This window comes from Vidua macroura, chromosome 6, assembly GCF_024509145.1.
Source record: "Vidua macroura isolate BioBank_ID:100142 chromosome 6, ASM2450914v1, whole genome shotgun sequence".
NCBI classification, from domain to species: domain Eukaryota; kingdom Metazoa; phylum Chordata; class Aves; order Passeriformes; family Viduidae; genus Vidua; species Vidua macroura.
Window position 1 is genome coordinate 38,421,338 of NC_071576.1, and position 14,790 is coordinate 38,436,127.

General features: G+C 47.8%; 1 protein-coding gene across 1 annotated transcript; it reads left to right on the plus strand.

Annotated features, from left to right (window-relative positions):
* Positions 1-10,766: 10,766 nt before the first annotated feature.
* Positions 10,767-14,125, plus strand: SLC35C1 (solute carrier family 35 member C1). Its single transcript, XM_053981540.1, has 2 exons — positions 10,767-11,347; positions 13,104-14,125. The coding sequence occupies exons 1-2, from the start codon at positions 10,804-10,806 to the stop codon at positions 13,661-13,663; spliced, it is 1,104 nt and encodes a 367-aa protein (XP_053837515.1). The 5' UTR covers positions 10,767-10,803; the 3' UTR covers positions 13,664-14,125.
* The last annotated feature ends 665 nt before the right edge of the window (positions 14,126-14,790 follow it).

A 14,790-nucleotide genomic window follows, 5' to 3' on the forward strand; every position in this document is an offset into this window, starting at 1 on the left:
TGCCCCTCCTCTTCCCCTCATGAAGAAGTTGCAGACTGCAATGAGGTGTCCCTTCAGTTTCCTCTTCTCCAGGCTGAACAACTGACTTCAGCCACTCTTCATACAGCTTCCCCTCCAGGCTCTTCAACTTCCTTGTGGTACTCCTTTGGACACTTTCTAATAGTTTCATGTCTTTCTTATATTGTGGCACCCAAAACTGCACACAGGGCTCAGCTTTACTGAAATCCAAAAAGATTACATCAACTGGCTTCCCTTGATCAGCCAGGTGGGTTTCCTTGTCATAAAAGGAAATCAGCTTTGATAAGCAGGACTTTCCTCTGATGAAGCCCTCTGGCTGTGGCCACTGACTGCGTTGTCATTCAGTTGTCTTTCAGTATCTTCCAGAATAATCTTCTCCATAACTTTACCAGGCCCTGATGTGAGATTGACAGGCCTGTAATTTCTGGAGTTCTTCTTCTTGCTCTTCTTGAAAATCAGGATAACATTTGCCAGCTCCCAGTCAGCTCAGACCTCTCTGGATTCCCAAGACTACTCAAAAAACATTGAGAGGTTTTGTGATGGCATCAGCAGCTCATTGAGGCTTCTTGGATGAATCCCATCAGGCCCCATAGATTTGTAGGGATCCAGCTGGAGCAGCAGATCCTGCACAATTTCAGGATCAACTGGGAGATGATCATTCTCAAATCATGGTCCTCCAGCTCAGGGCTCTGAGACCCCCTTCGACCCTTTATCTGTGTTAAAGATGGAGGCAAAGAATGCATTAAACACAGTTGGACATCCAGACGCAGCTCCTGCCTGTGGGAGGCCCTCACTTGCTTTCCTGCTGCTCCAAGAAGTTTGGGAGGTCAGGGTTCCTTGCCCCATTTCCTCCCATCCATTCATGAGTGCTGGACTCCTGTGGGTCTTTCAATCTTCTTATTAATATTCTGGATGTGAGAATGTTCAATACCATGTCAACAGGAGCCAGAGGTTAAAAAGCACCAATATAATGTCATGAAAATTCTGCTGTGCAGCCAACTGGAACAGCAGGGGAGCAGGCAGCTGGAGAGAACTTAGCTGTCAGCCTCTACTCTGCCCTGGGTACCTCTGACCAGGACTTTTTACTGACTTGGGGTAGTGCCTCCTCAGTACCAAAATCCCAAGCTACAGGGAGGTTGAGGATTTCAACTTATTAGTTTTAGAAGACACAGTTCCAATATGATCCCCTGTGCCCCATGCCAGCTCCTGTCCTCCCTAATTGTTCACAGGTCCTTCAGGTGCAACAGAACTGGGTGCTGGCTTTAAAGCATCCACTCCTGCATTTGCAGCATGGCGTTCATGCTATACATATTCATTTAATAATAGCCAAGGCCCAGTGTATTCCCAGCCAAGCTTGACCTAAATTCAACAGCAAGGTTTATTCTGCAGCTTGAATTGCAGTGGATGGGAGAGTCTGCAGCAGCTGGAGGAAAAAAAAACAAACCTTGAAAGGGAGAAACTTGGATTGAATCAAATCTGAATCAAATCACAGCCATCTTCTCTGTGTTTCTTTAATTGGAAGCTCAAATTCCATTTATTGTTCCCAGCTCCATCATTTTTAGTTTCCACTGTGATGCAGGATTTGCGATCTCAAATGGCTGTAATTCTTATGCAGGGAAATTTTGACTGCTGTGGCTGCTAGAAATTGAGCAAGGGCTGTGGTGTAGTTTGGATGATGGTTTACCAGGTTCAGAGTTAGCCTTGGGAGAAGGTTACTGTGCCTCTGTGAGACATTACTGGTTTGTTCTTTCATCACCTGTGGAATGTATTCACTGGGCTGATTTATTTTGTATTACTGCTGTGACATTCAGGCATAAAGGGCATAAAGGGATAGCTTCAAAAAATTCTGTTCTCGGGGGAAAAGAAAATATTCAGAGCTTAATAATGACAAGACAAACAGGTCTTACTCACGTGCCTTTAACCACTTTAACCCCAGGAGGGTTAGAGCAATGATATGCTTAATCCTGGCCTGCTTGGCCAACTCTTAACTTTGTTAGTCAGCTCCCTGGAGGAGGAACAAAGCTGCTCACGTATGTACAGCTCTAAGCTATTGGCTGTGCTCCAGAAAACAGTCCTCTTTGCTGCTAGAGAAGGATGCTCACCCAAGCTTTGCTTGTGCTCATTCAAACACAACCCCTTAAGAAATTAATGCTCAACAGGTCCCACCTGAAATGTGCAGAGAAAGGAAAATGCCACTCTTCCCTAAAGAGTGGCACGGGCACACTGTTAGCTTCAAGTGTGGGCAGGAGCCAGTGCTGGGAGCTTCCTGTTAATGCCTTGTGCTCCTGAAGAAGCTCAGGCTCTGACACCCTCTTTAGCAAAGCCTTGGGTCCACCTCCACCATCTCAGCCAGCTCAGCAGTGCTGCAAGAGATTGGGAAGAAAGCTGGATGGAGTAGGATGAGGAGGGAGATGCCTCGGCTGGCCCTCCTTAAAAATACATCAGAACAAACCAAACACCTGAGGCAGCCAGGCAGTTTTCAGAGCCCAGTTAGGGGCAGGCACTCTGCCCAATTGGCCAGCAAAGCAGATGCCACAACAGATGCACATCTTACCTGAAAAGCCAACTTCAGCCCAACTGCAGAGAACGAAGTCAGAGCAGAGCAAAAGCAGAGTCACCCTTTGGCTTCTCCACCTGACCTAGCCTTAAAAACTCAATTTGAAGGTGGCATTAGGGAAGTAAGACATCATTTATCAGGAGTGACAGATACAATCTATAAATTAGCATGCTCAGCCTAGGAGTCAGGAGGCAGAGATATCTATCACTTCCTCCTCAGCAGGCTGATACAGGCACACAAATTTGGCCAGTTCCCCAGAGCATCATCTGGTCTCCAGCAGACCTGACAACCCAGAAGTGCTGGGGAGGCAAGTGGGGATATTATGTAGGAGAGACCTGGAGAAGAATGCAGATCCTGACTCCACCCCACCCTGTTCTCCATGACCTGGGGACAGGTCCCAGGACCCCCAGCAGAATGGGGTTCACATCTCAGTCCAAAGGCACACTACATTTTTAAACACACTATCAAGGCATCTGAAATAGGATGAGTTGCAAAATGGCTGCAGTCCATTAGAGAAAGCTGGCTATTTTAAGATACTTCTACATAGCTTGCATTCAAAAGAAAGGATAATATATGGAAATTATATTTTCTTTTTATGTATATAAACTATTGTCTTTATCCTCAGTAAATCTGGGGTTTTAGCCCAGCCCTGGGAGGTTCTGGGTGGCTTTTGGTGATGCCTGGCATGACTTTGCTGTAAAAGACACACAAACAAGGACATTCACAACATTGTCATGAGGCACTTGTCTCACTGAATCCCTTTTTTTGCATAAAACCAGGGAAGCTGGCCCAAATGCAGGTAATGGGTTCATCAGGATGCCCCAGCACAGCCTCACTCCCACCCCAGGTACCTGGGTCTGTGAATCAGCCAGTCCCTGTGGGGAGGAATGGCTGTTGGGGTGGCTGAAGGGACCACTCCCTCCAAGGCACATGGAAATGAAATGATCAGGGAGCTCAGATGGTGCAGCCAGGAAGACTGTTAAAGGCCTCGTAAATAAGAGCCCATGTAGACAGCAGGTACTGTGGGGCTTTATAGGGCTATAAAACACCCTGAGCTGCCACGAAGGCTGGAAGGGTTGGGTAGGATATCTAATTTCACAGGATTTAAAGCAGGTGAGAGAGATATAAATGTATGTTTTTAATAGTAATTAATGCTGCCATTCAGTAGCACTTAAGCACTGGGTTTGGAGAGTTTCCAAGCGTTTGCCTCATAAATCACAGCCCACTACCTGCCTGCCCTGCTCCTAAGGGGCTGGGCTACTACTCCCTCACCTGACCTGGCCTTGGCAGCGGGGGCATTTCCAGCTGTAGGCAGAGAGCTCAGCATCACTGCAGCCAGGCTGCTCCCGAGCCATGGCAAGCAGAGCCATCCCCAGGCACCCTTTCGAATCGGGGGTCACCCTGGGATGCTGTCCACCTTCCCTCAACATTATCCCCTCTTCTTCAGAGACAGAGGGCCAAAGGAGCATCTTCTTCACGTTTTTTTTGCTGTGGGTTGCCAGTTTTCACCCTGCCTTGTAGTCATTTCTGCTGCGCAGGCAGTCAGGTCCCAGCCAGCTCCTGCCTGGCATGAGTGGAAAGCAGAGGCTGCTGCAGCCCACAGGGATGAGGTGGATAGTGGGGGGTGGCTGGGAAACATTCAGGAACTGGGCAATGTATTTAATCCGTGCTGGTTTGTGTAATGCTGTGATTTCTAATTTGTCACCTGGGCCTTTAAGGCTTGATTCCATACCGTTCTTGGGTTGTGACAGAAGTTAGCATGGGCAGCTGGAGACGTGGCCCATGCCTTAGCATCCCCATGCACCCCAGAAAGCAGTCTGCACCTGCACCCCAGTCCAGCCCCAGGCTTGTCCCACCCCTGCCTGGGAAGGCTCCAACCGTGTGCCAGCCCTGCCCTCTAGTGTCACTTCTGCCACAGCTGCTCCTTGTAATCCAGATCATTCCCCCAGCACCGCTGATACAGATGCGCAGTCGGGACTTCGGTGTGACTGTTTCAAATAGAGCTTGGCTTTCACGCCAGGGAAGCAGGAAAGGGGAAGGATCGAAGCTCAGATATTTGCCAAATGGTGATGTTGTAATTTGGGGCGGAAGGAACTTGCTACCTTTATCTCCAGTCTCTGCCCATGGTCAAAGCAGGTACCCACCATTTCAAAATTCTGAGGAAGCCAGGAGGGGACAAGACAACCAGAAGAAACCTTCATTAACTCTTTCTGATGCACTTCCACTTATGCACAGTGAGACTATCCCGGCTGGGGATACAGCATGCCCCAGATGCAGAGAGTCTGAGGTGTGGGCAATTTTATTGGCTGATGGGACACCTGCACTGCTTCCAAAAACAGCTCAGATTTGCAAAGCTCAGGGCTGCTTTGATGTGGTAGAGCCCCTGTAGAGGTCCTGTTGCCTCTCTACAGAGCTGAGTCAGCATGACTGCTCCAGAGACCTGGCACCAGATGTCCAGAGATGGAAGAGCCCAGGCAGTGCTGGTTTTGATCCAGCTTCAAAGCTAGTTTGGATCCAGCTGGGAGATTGCCCCTTCTGGGCTGAGCTCCAGCGGATTCTGTGTGAGTGCCCCATGTTCTAGGGTCCAGGAAGGTGTCTGAGCTGCGTGCAGCTGGATCCAAGCACTTTCCAGCTACTGTCACCAGGCTGCTGGAGGACAGCATGTGGGGGAGGCACCAAAGCATCTTCGCAGCAGCTGTCTGGGCCAAGAAAGCTGGCACAGAACCACAGCTAAAAAAATCCACCTAGATCAAAACTGTTCCAATTCCGCAGTGACACCAAGCCTCCTCTGCACTGGACTCCCCTGGAGTTCAATGTTTTTGCACAATGAAACTGCAGCAACATCTATTATTCTGCTACAGCAGCAGGAGGGCTACAGCAGTAAAACTCTGCCAAGGCCATTCCTCCTACAGTTACCGGGAGAGTCTGGAAAGAAGCTGTATTGTAATGGGAAACACCGGTGCTAAAAGCAGGTGTTGTTTGAGGACAATACTAAGAGATTACTCAATTGTCTCTTCTGATTCATGTTTACTACCCTAGCAGACAGAGACCTGATTCAGCTAATCTGATCTGATAAATCTTAGATTTTGCATTGGCCTTCTTTTCCTGTGTTGATTATCAGCAAATACTGAATAACTGTATGACAGCTGAGACCTCTTGTTACCAGGCAATATCTGCAGTTCAAACTTGAAACCTCAAACTAATTTTAATGAGATACACAGCAAACCAGAGGAGTCACCAGTAGATCCAGTAAAGTAATACCGCTGTCACAATAAAGTAATACTCCTGTCACAGATGAACCCTCCTGGGTTGTTGGTCCCTGCTTGGACACCATTGTGGCACCACACCACCTGTACATAGTCTGAGCATACTCACACACGTATGCATATTTACAGATATAAATATATGCTTTATATATGTGTGTTTTGATACATGTATGAATCTAGATTGATATCTTAACTTGTAAGCTCCATACTTTATAAATGTCAGCATCAAGGATGTATTAACTGGAAATCAGATACCTATGGTTGTAAGGAACAATAAATTCTTAAATATACTGGAATGACTTCTCTGCTGAGTGGATTTCTTCCCATGTCCTATTCTAGGTAGTGGAATGAGTCCTGTTTCTAACCTCAAACCCAGAAACAAAACTGGCAATGTTTTCTGCTGCATTGTTTGCTCTTCTACATGACTGACAGAGGGCCTAGTCCTACAATAACACACTGGTCAATATGTCCAGATCTCTTGTGTGGCCAGGAAATGCAATCTGTGTTGTCTCACCACCAGGTTTGACATACACCCCAAAGCCTACTGCTGTTTTATAAGCCAGGCTGCTGGCTATCAGCTGATTTCCATGCTTTCAAGTAGGTCACCTGACTTTAGTGGGAAGGGGAGAGCTCTCCCCTCAGAGGAGCAGCACCTCTCATAGTTAAAAAGGTTTTCTGATCACATAGGAAAGAAGTAAATAAGATGCAGGAGTGTATGTATGTGTGTGCACACCAGCAGCAGGAAGGGCATCAGGTGTGCCAGACACCAGCAGTGCAGGCACTTCACAAGACATGGGAGCAAGGACACTACCAGCCAGATTTCCCTACACAAAGAACCTGTCAAAGCTGCTTATTTTCCAGCCTCAGACTTCTGTTAGTGATAATTGCTTATTTTGTAAGCACTCAGGCAGCACGGAGCAGCACGCTCCTAAGCCAGGAATAATCCTGTGCTGGCTCCTCACAATATGTGCTACCATGTTAATACACAACCAGGCAGCAGGGCAGGAAAATATTGAGGTTTCATCTGCATACAGAAGTGAATCTTTGCTGCTGTAGCATAATAAACATGTTCTATAATGAAGTTAAAATTATTTCTCTTCTCCAAAAACAAGGCTAAAAGGTAGCTTCATCTGCCTGTAACTGCTTGTTTGTAAAAGAGTCAGCAAAGCTGCAACAAGATCCATTGAACCAGGCAGTGCCAAGCATGAAAAGGAGTGTGCATTATTTAGTGGGAAAGAACCAGCCATCAGAATAACATTGCTTGTGTTCTATTGAATTCAGTCTCTGAAATTATTTTTAATCAAAATTGATTTTTTTTTCCTCATAGAAAATCAAGTTTAATTCAAGTAAGCTTTAATTCAGGGAAACCTAAGACTGATGTTGTGCAAGAGGCCAGGCTACATTGTCTAAACCTACTTATTACTACCTTTACTCTGAAATTTCTAAACCTACAGCTTTAAACCACCTTCCCACCAAAGCAAAGCACCCTTGTGAAGCAGGTAGGCAGGCAAGGCTAAGGCAGAGTAATTCTGCTGGTCAGTTTTTGTGCCTAGGAAAGCCTTTATTCAAAGCACTTGTCAAACCATTGCCATGCTGTAGACAAGTTCTGCCTAGGGAGACTGACCAGCACAACTATCACAGAACTACCATTATTCAAGGACAAAACACTTTTATTTTGGAATAGACTGTCAGCACCAGGGACTTATATTGGCAGAGGTGAGAGAGTTATTCTGGTTGATTTTTCCATGCAGACGTGCCATACATGTGTGATAGGGCTGTAGGATAATCACCCAGGAGAAGCAACAAGGATTTTATTGATTGGGATATTTCAAACTTCTGCAGGCCAAAGCAATCTTATGTGCACTGAATGAGTCAACAAGATGCAGTGGGAGGGGGTTTTTGCCTTCTCCAACTCCCGTGTTTAGTTTAGAGAAGGCACTTTGAACAATGCTAGCAAGTGGCACAGAGAAGGAAAAAAAATTACATCTGACTCCAAATCTGCCGGAGGCCTGTCATTCTTGCAACATTACTGGTAGGAGAGGCCAGATTCCTTGAAATTCAAGCCAAATTATGTGATGCTGAAGCCACAGGTATGTATAACAGGCCATGAGGACCAATGGAACCGACCGAGTGCCCCACACACAGACTGCTTTCTTTTTTTTCTTGACTGACAACACTTATGAGAGAAGTGCTGGGCCAGGCACTGGAAGAAGGTGGATGGAAGGAACACAGGATATGAAGTAATGAGTAAATGCTAGCTGCCTTCTAGCAGCAGGATCAAAGCATGGCTGAGCTACAGGGAACAGCTACCGGTCATTTCAATAACAATAACAATAACAATAACAATTTCAATAACAGCTTTCCCTGCCTTAATGCCAGCCCCTCTGCAGAGTAACAATCTGCTCTTTCCATGGCAGAAGCTGCAGGCCTGCATCCAAGGGATGTCACACCCCACGTGAGCTTGGGCAAGTACCATGCATGGAGTGGCTCTCCCAGCTGTGCAGGCAGGGTGGGGAGGTGGGTGAGGTGAGCAGGCTAAATTCACTTGGGGTTATAAGGGCTCTACCAGGCAACTATCACAAGGTGCAGTGCTGAGAGATGTTGCTCAGAACACAACCCTGAACACTCCCTTACCCTTCAGGGCACTCGGTCAATTGAAAGCAAGCACACCAGCACCAGCTTTCTTTGTCCAGAGGGAACATGATTCCCATCAGAGCCCAGATGCTGCTTAGAAGGCAAGGGTTGTGAGGAAGGACAGCATCATTTACTAAACCCACTAATGCACCTGGGAGAAAAAAAAATCAAGTGACTTCAGAGCTTTGAGAAAAGCATGTTATGCCTGAAACATTTCCCAGCCACATCAACTGGCCTAATTAAGTACTTTTCTCCCCAAAACCCCTACTATGCTTCTGTCCTTCCCAACTCTAAGAGCAGCAAAGATTGCTATGGGGGCCAATTAATGCTGTTGGCTTTGCTTCCAAAATCCTCTTAATTATGCCCTGTGCAAATTGCTGGGCCCCAGAACATTGCAAACCAGACACTTTGCAGCAGTCTCAGCTGAAAGAAGCAAGGGTCACACTGACCAATGTTTGACAGAGCTCACTGCTGCCTCCCTCACCACATGGAATCTGGCATTAATTTTAATATATTTCATCCTGTCCAGCAGTTTAAATTCACAACATGCTAGAGTTTGTTATTGAAAGGCTTCTTTGTTATAAAGCACCATTAAGAGAACGTGGGATGTTTTGGCATGTGATTATGGGCAGATGGGTGTTTTATACCTGGAATGATGATGTGGGACTGTGGGATAACTGAGTTAGCATGAGAATGTGTGCAGCCTATCCTAACACCCAGGCTACATTGAAAGCAGTTAGCCCCTGTATCGCTTGCAATGTAGCAGGGTAGTGCACAAGTCAGCACAGGCTGTACCTCAGTATTGGAGAGGTAAATGGCATTGGCAGAGACATTCTCCTGGTAAGATATCAAAATTATTGATGCAGGAATGGGAACTAGGCAGCTGACTCTTGCCTGTGCTGCCCTTGCTTGTGCATGTCACCATGCCTGCTTCATTTAGGTTGTATTGGGAAGGTTTTATTTACCTCCACAAAAATGCAAACCTGTTTTCTGTACAGAAGGTTTAGGCAGCAGAGGACATTGTGCTTTTGATGGGATGTGGGCAAAATTCATGCTAGCAAACCACTGCATGTCCAACACGTAGACCCCACTTGCTCCAACCAGCACATGAAGGATGCTGACACAAGCCAGTAAAGCAGTGTTGTTCCTGACACAAAGACCACTACCAGTCCCCTCCTGCCACCCACTGCCCAGCGATTACAGTGCTGGTCACCATTAGCATCCATGAGCATGGCAGCCCCTCCCCAGCAGTCCCACAGCAAGGCCCTTCCTCCTGGCTGTGGAGGGTGCCCAAGGACCATCCTCAGGTCCTCGTTAAACTGCCCCAGTTGCTGTCTGCCCCTGTTGTCCCAAATTGGTATGAAGGACACCAATCCACACACAGAGTTGAGGTATTTGATTTATTTACAGTTCTTCACGGAAAGCGGTGGCAAATCCACAAGGCCAGTGCGACAGCTAGCAAAACTTTTCACTATTCGCACATTTTTGCAAACAAAGGCATTGTTTGCTATAGAACAAAGCTAATTCATTGGCTACAAGTTACCTAGATTTTTTGTTGATTAATATTCTATCTTCTATTGACTGATGATTTTCTCAATTCTCGTGGTTATTAGTCCACATGCTCAGTCTTTCTCTTCTTTTGGGTCAGTGGGTTTTCTGAGCTGGTGGTCAGTGAGTTGGTGGTTATAATCTCCCCCTGTTGGAATTACCTTTTACCCAGTCAGAGCTGATCACAGTACCGTTGCTGAGTTGTCTTTATTAGTTTCTTCCTTATCTTAGGGGTCCTGCCAAATGTCCTTAGGACCTGTGAATTCTACATTCTTTGTGTGCCCTGTCAGCTTGTCCCCCAAGCTTTGCTAACTTCCACTTGGGTCAGAGGTCGTTGAAACGTGTCGAGACCTAAACCTTAACAAGGCTATTCTACCGACAAGTAATTTCTTTTTGACACCCGGGCATCACTTAGAGCTTGCATGTTCGCCGTTCTGTGTTCCACGGATTAAATCTCCTTTCTTTGTTGATTCGACCTGGAAGTATAAAAAGTTCAAATATTAAAGAGCATCCTTTCTTAAGAATTTTTAAATAAATTTCATATTCGCAACAGCCGCGCTGCCCCGGGGCGGAGCGGGCGGCGGGGCCGGGCCGGCCCTTCCCCCGACATGGCGCCGCGGCCGGGGCGGTGCCGAGCGGCGCCCGCGGGGCGTGAATAAAGCACGGCGGGCGGGGCCGCGGCGCTCCGGGACGCGCGGGGCCGGCGGCGCAGGCGGGTGAGCGGGGCAGGCGGCGGGAGGAGGCGGGGGCCGGCGGCCGTCGCTGGCGGCCCGGCCCGCCATGAGCAGAGCGCAGCTGACGCGGACGGGGATCCTGCGGATGGCGCTGGGCGGCGGCGGCGCTGACCCGCTGCTGCCGGCGGAGGGCGGCGGGGGCCGGCGGGCGCCCTTCCTGCTGCGGGCGCTGCGCATCGCCGTGGTGGTCTGCCTCTACTGGTTCACCTCCATCGCCATGGTCTTCCTCAACAAGTACCTGCTGGACAGCCCCTCGCTGCGCCTCGACGCCCCTCTCTTCGTCACCTTCTTCCAGTGCGCCCTCACGGCCACCCTCTGCCTGGGCCTCAGCCTGGGGGCGGCCTGCGGGCCCCCCTGCGCCGGCCTGCCCACCCTCCGCCTCGACCCCAAGGTGTCCCGCAGCGTCCTGCCCCTCTCCGCCGTCTTCATCGGCATGGTCACCTCCAACAACCTCTGCCTCAAGCATGTCGGCGTGGCCTTCTACAACGTGGGGCGCTCCCTCACCACCGTATTCAACGTGCTGCTCTCCTACCTCCTCCTCAAGCAGACCACCTCCCTCTATGCCCTTCTGGCCTGCGGAGTTATCATAGGTGAGGGGGAGCAGGAAGGGCTGCTCCCATCCGACAGCCAGCCCCGGAGAGACGGTGGTGGGGTACCTTTCCCTTGGGAAGTCATCCCCACCTGCATGGCAGCTCCCTGGTGATGTGGGGTAGCTCCGGGCTCGTGCCTTGCTCTGTCTATGGCAACCAAATTTGTATGTCTGGAGGATGTAGGTGACTCATTCAGAGAAGAAATTGCTCTCATTTGACACAGCTCCCTTTTGCCTTCGAGCACTAAAACTTCTCTACCCTCTAATGAAGTTTAACTTACCTTACCTTTTTGTTTCTTCCCCCTGTGCGGGTCATAAAATAGCAGGTGGCTCTCTCCCTGTTCCCAAGTTCTTGTTGATTATTAACTTCTGTAACAATAACATTTATGTCAGGTCCACCGGGACCATACAATAGAACCAGCCAATTAGCTTTTACAGTAGGCTGAATGCATGTGATAAAGGGTTAGCTGATCAAGCCAAGCGTAAAACACCACCAGAAGATCTGGTTGCCTGGTTAGGATGTAGGGCAAGGCATTGAGTGGCTTAACAGGAATGCTTATAAGTTGTCCATTCCAAAGACAAAATAATCCCAAAAGCTACCTTCCACTGAAGGGCCATTTAGATGCCAAGAATGGTGAACTGTTGATTTCAGTCTGGTTCCAGGTGTGCATGCATTCACTTAGTGTTAGATGGCCAGAAGGAATCAGATGAAAATAAGAGAATCTCATCTCCATGGAAGAGGTGAACAGGAACAGAGCTACTGTATTTTCTACAAGTGATGTAAGCAATTGCCTTCAGCTAATCTTTTGTTCAGGCACTGCCCAGGAGTGTGGTGCCTGGCAGGATTTCTCCAAGGTTCAGAGTCTGTCCTCCTGGCTCCATCTCCTTTCGCCGTGAGAGCATCGCCTGTGTGCCTGTAGCAGCAGAGCTGAGCAGCCTCTGTGGCCTGACACAAAGCCTCTCCTGTTGGTGCATGGAACCCATTTGTATCTGGGCTTAGTTTCAAGCCTGTTAGGTGCTTTGCAGGCAACTTGCCAGACAGCCTCCAACAAGAAGCAGCTAATGAAAATGTGGTGCAGTGCTCCTTCAGTAGCTCATCTCCCTTTTATGTTTTGCGTATGAGCTGGACGGGGAGAGGTCTCCCTCTCTGCCCTGGAGATGCAAAGCCTGTAACTCCTGTTTTGGAGGTGGTTAGACAGTGCTTTGCCTATCAAAGTTTAACATGAAGATGCTGCACACAGTTTCTGCCTTTTGATTTTTTTTTTTTTTTGTCATGCTTAATATTACATCCATGTTTTTACTATCTTTCCATCTTATTCTCTGGCCTATATTTTCCTTGCTGTTAACAGCAGAAAAAAGTCTATAAAGTTGGGTTTTTTCAAACTTTAAAGAATATCTTCAAAAAATATTTGAAGAATATTTTTTCTACCCATATGTCAATTTCCAGTGTTTTCAATTAAAAACAAAATGGTCTCCTGAAAATTACCTATATGCAGAGACTAGCTGGAATGGTAGTTTCTGAACTGCCGCCTGCTCAGTGTGGGAATTAGTCCTCTGCGGTTGAACTACCTGCACAGTAAATTTCCTGCACTCGTAAAATAAGTCTTCCCAGTCGTGGCATTTTGTGGGTTCACATAATAAAACGGGGTAGCCCTTAAACCTGTCTTTGTTGTTGTTCACCATAAAGTAAATGATGAATTTTTGACTGTTTTGAGCCTTTCAGCAGTTCAGATGATGCCTGATTTGTTTGGTTGCAGGTGGCTTCTGGCTGGGTGTTGACCAGGAAGGAGCAGAGGGTACTCTGTCATGGACAGGTATATTCTTTGGGATCTTAGCAAGCCTTTGTGTCTCTCTCAATGCCATCTATACCAAGAAAGTGCTGCCTGTGGTGGATGGTAGCATCTGGCGCCTGACCTTCTACAACAACATCAACGCTTGCGTCCTGTTCTTCCCCCTCATGGTGCTGCTGGGCGAGTTCCGCACCCTCTACCACTTTGACAAGCTGGGGAGCCCCAGTTTTTGGGGCATGATGACCCTGGGGGGAGTGTTTGGCTTTGCCATTGGGTATGTGACTGGACTTCAGATTAAGTTCACTAGCCCACTCACCCACAACGTGTCTGGGACAGCCAAGGCCTGTGCGCAAACAGTGTTGGCTGTTATCTACTTTGAGGAGACAAAGAGCTTCTTGTGGTGGACGAGTAACTTGATGGTTCTGGGGGGCTCCTTTGCCTACACATGGGTGAAAGGGCTGGAAATGAGAAAGGTGCAAGAGGATCCTAATGTCAAAAGCGGTGAAAGAAATGACACTGGTGTGTAGGTGGCTCCTGCACCTCTATTTTTGGGCCTGGGGGGGATAACCTTTGGTGCTCCTTTCCTCCTGGGGAGAAGAAGAGCAAGGAGCAGGAAGAAATGCACCTGCAAAGTGTATGGGGAACTGTGTCAGGAACCAGAGCCAAAGACCTGACTGGATCATGTTTTATCTCACCCCGTGTCAGAGTTGGGGAGAGCATGTGTTGTAGAGATCAACTGGGTTGGGTTTTTTGTGATTGTTTTTTAAAATTGATGTTGTTATTTACCTAATCTGGGAAATTTGCATGGGGGGGGGGGGAGTTGGGCTCATATCAGACAAAGACTGGAATGGGAGCTTTGTGTAGTTAGGGATCTAAAATTAACTGAATGAATGCAATCTGGAGTTATAAAATCCTGAACCTGCAGGTAAGGAAGAGGCAAGTAGCCAGACTGTTTGGGTTAGACTTCAGTAAACTGTTCTGCTGTATAAGGTTTTTGCAACATCTGTTCTTCCTGTTGCCCCATTCAGTGCAGAGGATGTAAATTCTCTCCCTTCTGGCTATGTACAAGTCTAAGCAACAGCACTGCCTCCAAAATGTCTTTCAGAGTCAGTATCACATCCTTCTGAGGTTTTTTCCTGTGTTGCTTTACACCTGGTTTCTTAATTTGAGGAAGCATGCTAAGAGTCAGGAATTAAGCTTCTCATTCTCTCTGCACTGTATCCAGTGAGGGAGAGCATGCTCATTCCAGTGGCCTTTCTCACGGAGTGAACTTGGCCTCTGTGTCACTCAGTGACAGGCAGGAAGGGAAAAGTTACTCTGAAACACTTGCTGCTGTAGGGTGGGGATCCCAGTTCACCCAGGGTTTGCAACACTTCTCCTTACCCTCTTTGTAGGGGGTAGGTTTGTAGTGTAAATGGCGTTGTTACCCATTCCCTTGTTTCAGGGGGTTTGTTCCATGTTAACTTTGTAGCTCCTCTAGCGTTTACAGTTTGTGTTTTGATTTGTTCCTTTGAAATACCCCATGGCCATCTCAGCAAATCATTCAATGCAATGAGTTTTGCTCAACTGCATCAATCCCTTTGCTTGGAACTTGCTGCTGAACAGATCTGCAAAAATCTCTGCCCAACCCACCTCACCCCTCCAATCTGGTTCT

Excerpts from the sequence above, each read along its gene's own strand:
- SLC35C1 (XM_053981540.1), top strand. The coding sequence starts at position 10,804 with ATGAGCAGAGCGCAGCTGACGCGGACGGGGATCCTGCGGATGGCGCTG. Across the intron at positions 11,348-13,103 it reads GGCCTGCGGAGTTATCATAG|GTGGCTTCTGGCTGGGTGTT; the intron begins GTGAGGGGGAGC and ends GTTTGGTTGCAG.